The 6,251-nt window shown below is 55.8% G+C and overlaps 1 protein-coding gene across 1 annotated transcript; it reads left to right on the top strand.

The window, feature by feature from the left end:
• The first annotated feature begins 3,466 nt into the window (after positions 1 to 3,466).
• LOC120685683 (NAC domain-containing protein 71-like) lies at positions 3,467 to 5,990 on the top strand. The gene is made up of 2 exons (XM_039967736.1): positions 3,467 to 4,073; positions 4,591 to 5,990. Exons 1-2 carry the CDS (start codon positions 3,618 to 3,620, stop codon positions 5,191 to 5,193), a joined length of 1,059 nt encoding a protein of 352 aa, XP_039823670.1. The 5' UTR covers positions 3,467 to 3,617; the 3' UTR covers positions 5,194 to 5,990.
• Positions 5,991 to 6,251: the final 261 nt, after the last annotated feature.

The following is a 6,251-nucleotide window of genomic DNA, read 5'->3' as shown; positions in this document are numbered from 1 at the left end:
ACTCTATTTTATTTATGGCTCATTTGTAATCTCAGACGACAGGGCGTAGGTTGGCCATCCATGTGCACGGGGTATCTCAAGTGTGGTGCTTTAATTCCATAACTACTAGCCTGCATGTATAACAAATTAAAATGTTAGGAAACAAGTCGGATCCATACATGTTGAGCTACATTAATGTTTTTGAAATATCTTCCCTTGCAGATGTGTTCGAATGGTGGTTTCGCTTAATTCGTATCGGTTTTGTGTATTATATATATGGCGGAACACATTAGACATAGAATGAGATCGAAGCCACAACAATAATCTAATAACAACACAAAGGAACTATAAAAAGAAAAAAACTAGAGTTACTTAATGGGGGTAGCCATCATGTGGTTCCTTGTTCTAGTTGTTGTTCCAAATTACTCCGTTAAAGAATAGTACAGTAGTTTCTAATTACTATCATCGGTGAAGGATCCTTGAGACCCTGTCAAATGTCATCTCTCTATGAGCACAATAATTGTTCACAAACGACGAGACCAAGAACGAAAATCGTCACTATATAGATTGTAACTAGTACTATTATTGTCTAAAAAGTCATCGAATCATCGATAAACATGACCGTAGTACCATCACAGCTGAAACCAACACACAACACAAGCCGTGGCATCACGAGGCGCAAACGCAACGCATCGAAGACTTCAACCCTCCCTCGTTTGAAAAAGAAAAAGAAGAGCAGGTGAATATTCCAAACCAGCGGCGGCTCTTCGACGCCGCGCAAGAATCGCCGCCCGCCCATTGTCAATGCGCTCGGGTCGCCGGCGCGGCCGAGCTAGCCCCTCCAAGGGTCGTCTCGCCGCGCCATTGGCCGTGCGCCCGTAAACAAGGGCGAAAATGACGTGGACGACGGGGACCAGCCTGAAAGCGAGCGGTGGCTTGCCGCTTCGCGCCCCTGCGCCGGGATTGGCCGCCGTCGCCGTCGCGCGAGCCGGGGCTGGGGGGGGGGGGGGGGGGGGGGGGGGCACCAGGGAAAGCCGTCACCCGTGACGACCGGCCGGGCGGCTCACGCGCGCCGCGTCGGACCAAACACCCCGCGCCACAGATTATTCTTCCTCCTGCGGCTCAACAAGACCGGTCACCTTTTCTCACGTCAGGACAGCCTGCTGCGACGGCGTCGCGGCCGGTGACATGTGGGGCAACGGGTCTCTGGTCCGACGTCTCATCAGTCGTGTGCGTTCTGCGGGTAGCGGCGGCTCCGGTGCGCGTGGGTCGGAAGGGCGGTTGAAGCGAACCGAGGGCGAGAGGCAGCCGCAGGTCGCCGCGTGATTCGACGATACGAGGTCGCGTCCTGGCGCCTGGGGTCGCGTCGGTCGGCGGCCCACGTGTCAGCGACGGCGTGGAAGCCGAGTGGAGGGCGACCCGGGTAGCCGTACAAGGAGGGGCCGAGGGGGACAAACAGGCCGCCAGCTCACGCCGACGTCGAGAATCACGCTCGCGGGGAGGAGGAGCGGACCAAAAAAAATTAATGCTGTGTTCAGTTCCACAAAAATCTCCACAAAAACATCACATCTCCATCACATCGAAACATTAAATATAGCAAATGACCCATGCATGAAGTATTAAATGTAGGTAAATAAAAAAACTAATTGCATAGTTTTAATGTACGTTGTGAGACGAATCTTTTGAGCCTAGTTAAGTCATGGTAGGATAATATCTACCACAAACAAACGAAACGTCCTACTGTGTGCGATAGTGTTTTTTTCGGACTGCTACAGTAGATTTCAGGGGAACTAAACACAGCCTAAGAAAAAACAAGGGGGGCGCGGGTTTCGTCGCGCACACGCAGGAGCGGGCGTCACCCTCCCACTGACGCGCGGGTCCCCCCTCAGACCTCGCGGCCCGGTCGCAGCCGCGGCTCGCCGCGTCGTCATCGATCGACCAGGGGAGGGAGGGTCAGCGCGGCACGCGCCGGGACACGGGTGGATCCCACCGTGGCCAGGGGGCCTGCACCGGGCGCCGTGACGTCGCGGGGCCGCGGCGCGACGCCGCAGTCACCGTCGCGCGCGCGGGGAAGGCGAGCTGGCACGGCCCGGCGACCGCGGACCTCGAGGTCAGTCGCGCTGCGCTCCCCCGCCGCGTCCGCGCGCCGCCCGGATGCTCGCGGATATTCGCTGTCGCTGCTCCTGACACGCCGCCGCCGCCGTCGTCAACCCCAGGAGAGCTGCGGCACCGCAAGTGGACGGACGCTGCATCTGCAGGCTGGTGTTGCCCGCCATGTGCGCCGGGGAAAGGCGTTTCCGTCGCGGATTGGAAAACCGAGATACGGGGCGTCGGGGTGCGAGCGCGCGATCTCGAGAGCACGTTAATCGGAGCCGTAGATGTCATAAGCGAAGCGGCGGTGATTGTTTTGTTTAGTGCGGAGAGGACAAGCAAGTTATGGACATTTGGTTGGATCGTGAGGGTTTGTTTTGTGGCGTGGCAGAGTGCACGGCAAGATCCTACCCTAGTGACCACCAATACGGATTGTAAAATCATGAAAACTACTCCCTCTATTCTAAATTATGATTGATTTAACTTTTTAAATTCTAAATTTGATCACTTATCTTATTAAAAAATTATGCAGAAATAGTTAAATTTAAATCATTCCTGTAGAACTTTTGTTAATAAATCAAGCAACAACAAAAGAGGTGATATTTTTCACAAAATTTGAATAACATGAGTGGTTAAATTTGAAGTTAAAAATGTCAAACGAATTATAATTTAGAAAGGAGCGAGTACTAAAGATGTTAACCGTTTTGAAAAAATACGAAAGATGTTGATTTCAATAATAATAACTCTGAATTTCCAGTTGCTCATCATTCCCGGAACAAAAAATTGTACTCTTGGGAAGGCGCGCCAGAAATACGGATAGACCTACAATTCCGACGCAGTACCAGCGTATGATGGCTGACCGAAATACCCTTCGTGATCGTCGCAGTTTAATTAACCCAGGAAATCACGGCTAAATTAAATCGACCGTTGTTAGCTCATCCGGTGTTAGTATTTTACTCGCCTCGCCGGGCCCACAGGAGCTCGACCAAGTGGACGACGAGAATCTCCAGCGCCAGCATATTAAAAAGTGTATTTAAAAAAAATCACCTAAAAATAATCCCCGCCGGGCCCCACGCTAACATGACGCCCTCCCTCGCTGGCCAACGCACGCCCCTAGCACCGGTCGCGGCCCCACCAGTCAGGGGCAGTAGCCGCACCACGCACAGCGGCTCGGGCTCGCGCGCCAATACAGCTGACGCAAGCGATGACAAAATCGTCCCCCGCGCTGGCCCACCACGCGCCCATCCGACCGTCCACTCTTCCAGCCCGCTCCTCCGATGCGCGACACGCGTCCCTGTCTCGCTCCGGGTCAACCCGCCCACTTGCACGTGCGTCACATCGAGAGGGCTCTCCCGTCACCCCGTCGACACGTCTATAAGTAGCCACGGGCACGGCTTGCAAATGTTCCATTCCAAGAGCTTCCCCCAAAGCAGAGACATCTCTCTCCGGCCTGCTGGTAAAACCGGCGAGCTTGCTTCCCTGACCGGCCGGCGAGTCACTCACCGCTCGATCTCCGGCGAACCAACCAGCAGCTTCCCCTGATCGGAATGGACTCGGGTGGCGCGCTGCAAATGCCGCCGGGGTTCCGGTTCCACCCGACGGACGAGGAGCTGGTGATGTACTACCTGCTGCGCAAGTGCGGCGGGCTGCCGCTGGCGGCGCCGGTGATCGCGGAGGTGGACCTGTACAAGTTCGACCCGTGGAGCCTGCCGGAGCGGGCGGCGGGCGGCGAGAAGGAGTGGTACTTCTTCTCGCCGCGGGACCGCAAGTACCCCAACGGGTCGCGCCCCAACCGCGCCGCCGGCGCCGGGTACTGGAAGGCCACCGGCGCCGACAAGCCCGTGGGGGCGCCGCGCCCCGTCGCCATCAAGAAGGCGCTCGTCTTCTACGCCGGGAAGCCGCCGCGGGGCGTCAAGACCAACTGGATCATGCACGAGTACCGCCTCGCCGACGTCGACCGCTCCGCCGCCGCGCGCAAGAAGACCAATAACAACGCGCTCAGGGTAATTAATTTTCCCCTTTTTAATCTATAATCTTTCAAAAAAAACTTTTTTTAAAAAAATGTTCACAAGCATGCAACTGCATGTGGAATGAAATCTGCATATGGAGCAAGCACAGTATTTGTTAGGTTTGCAGATACTTTTAGTGAATGAGTTAAGAGGATTATTATGAAAAAGGTAGGGGGTCCAAATTGTCCATTTGCAGCGTGCTCGAGCTGTCCCTTTCGTGACAGCCCGCGGCTACTTGCAGACGGCGCTCTAGAGACATGTAAAGCAGTAAAGCTCGGGCGGCATGGCGTCACGGCTCACGCACGCGGCGATAGGGACAACCGGCGCGGCCGCCTGATCCTATCACCCGCGGCCGGCCGGCGGCCGCGCGCCCACGCACGCCACGTCGGGATCGACGGCTGCTCCAACGCGTAGTAAAAAAGAGATCAAGATTTTGTCTTTAGCAGCAGCAGCGTCGCCTCTGGATTCGTCCGCTGACCTTTTTGTTCGTGCGGTTGATCGATCTTTGCAGCTGGATGACTGGGTGCTGTGCCGGATCTACAACAAGAAGGGCGTGATCGAGAGGTACGACACGGTGGACGACGACGAGGTCGCCGACGCGGCGGCCGGTGACGTCAAGCCGGCCGCGGCGGCCAAGAACCCGCGCGGCCGCGCGCCGATGAAGGTGGAGATGGCGGACTACGGCGGGTACTACGACGACGGCTATGACCTCGAGACGCCGTCCGCGGGGATGCTGTGCTTCGACCGCCCGCCGGCCGTGGCCCCTGTCCCGGCGGCTCCCGCGCCGGCGCCGGCGCTGTCGCCGGCGAAGCCCGACCCGGACCGCGACTCCACCTCCATGCCGTGGATGCACACGGACAACTCCAGCAGCGGGTCCGAGCACGTGCTGTCGCCGTCCCTGGACCTCCCCGACCGCGACCACGCCGAGAGCCAGCCCGGCGGCGGCTGCGCCGGGTGGTGGCCCGGCACCGACTGGGCCGGCGGCGACGACGGGTTCGTGGTCCTCGACGACGGCGGTGCGGCGCTCTTCGGCCCGCCGTCGCCGGGGCTCTTCGCCCGCGTCGACGCCGCCGCGCTCGGGGACATGTTGGCGTACCTGCAGAGGCCGTTCTGAATCCTGATCATCAGGGAAAGTGCAGCGTCCGCCGCCCTGCATGCTCCAGGCAGCCACTGACCATGACACGGTCGATGTCCATCCAGGTCGTGTAGCTCGGTTCAGGTGAAATCGTGAGCCGGTCTAGGTGTAGCGCAGCGAATAATGAAGCCGAGATCAGATCACCATGGCACTCCCAGCTGCAGATCACGGGAGAATTGGGCGGATCATCTGACCGATGATCGGCGGTCCGGTGTCCGGTTCGCCATTCAGATGGCCAGGTCGTTATGCAGCTGACAGTTGCACACGACCACTGCACGGCTGATCGCGCCCTTGCTCCTGGGCAGCAGCTGCTACATGGAAATGGGTGTGCCAAGCATGGTAGATGAGCGGTGATCAAGGCTGGTAGAGAGCTAGCTATAGCCGTCGGATCGGGTCTCGATTAATCTAACCCGTCGGGTTTTTGTCGCATTAATTAGTAGTAGCTGACAACATGACATGCCTAGTGAATTCAAATAAAAGCAACAAAATCAAAAAGAGAGAAAAAAAGGGAAATGCAAGTTTTGGATTCAGGGGTAAGTTGATGGTATCATGTATGTATCTAGTGTAGCTTATCTGTACTTAGAATTGGTTCAGGTTGGTGGCAAACAGGCAACGCTGTAGGTTTTTTTCATCGAGTGTTCTGCAGTATAATTGCAAGCAAATGTCATGTGCTAGAGTCGCTTTCAGTGGGTCTCTTTCTCGTGTCCATGGAAGCCGGAATTTTTGTAACGCAATTATCGGTAATAAAGTGTTGTAAGCTGTGATTACATATGGCATCATGCTCTTTGCTCCCTGCTCCAATCTGAATGTCCTGTTCTTGGTGTTTGCCTCGCGTATGCGAGAAAAAAAAACAGAGAATGTTATGTTCTGATCCACAGAGTTAACAGAAAGTGCCTTTCAGAACTCTGAAGGTGCGCACTGACAGTGAGAAGTTGGGCACAGATCGTGTGCACTTTGGCATTGTTCTAATGTTCTTCAGTAAAGCTGCTCTTTTATTTCCTTTTTTAGCGTTTTCGAGACCAAGTGCTGTCTCTCTC

Source organism: Panicum virgatum, chromosome 8N (genome assembly GCF_016808335.1).
Source record: "Panicum virgatum strain AP13 chromosome 8N, P.virgatum_v5, whole genome shotgun sequence".
Classification (NCBI taxonomy): Eukaryota; Viridiplantae; Streptophyta; class Magnoliopsida; order Poales; family Poaceae; genus Panicum; species Panicum virgatum.
Note: the sequence above shows the minus strand (reverse complement) of the source record. Positions and strands in the feature narration are given on the sequence as shown.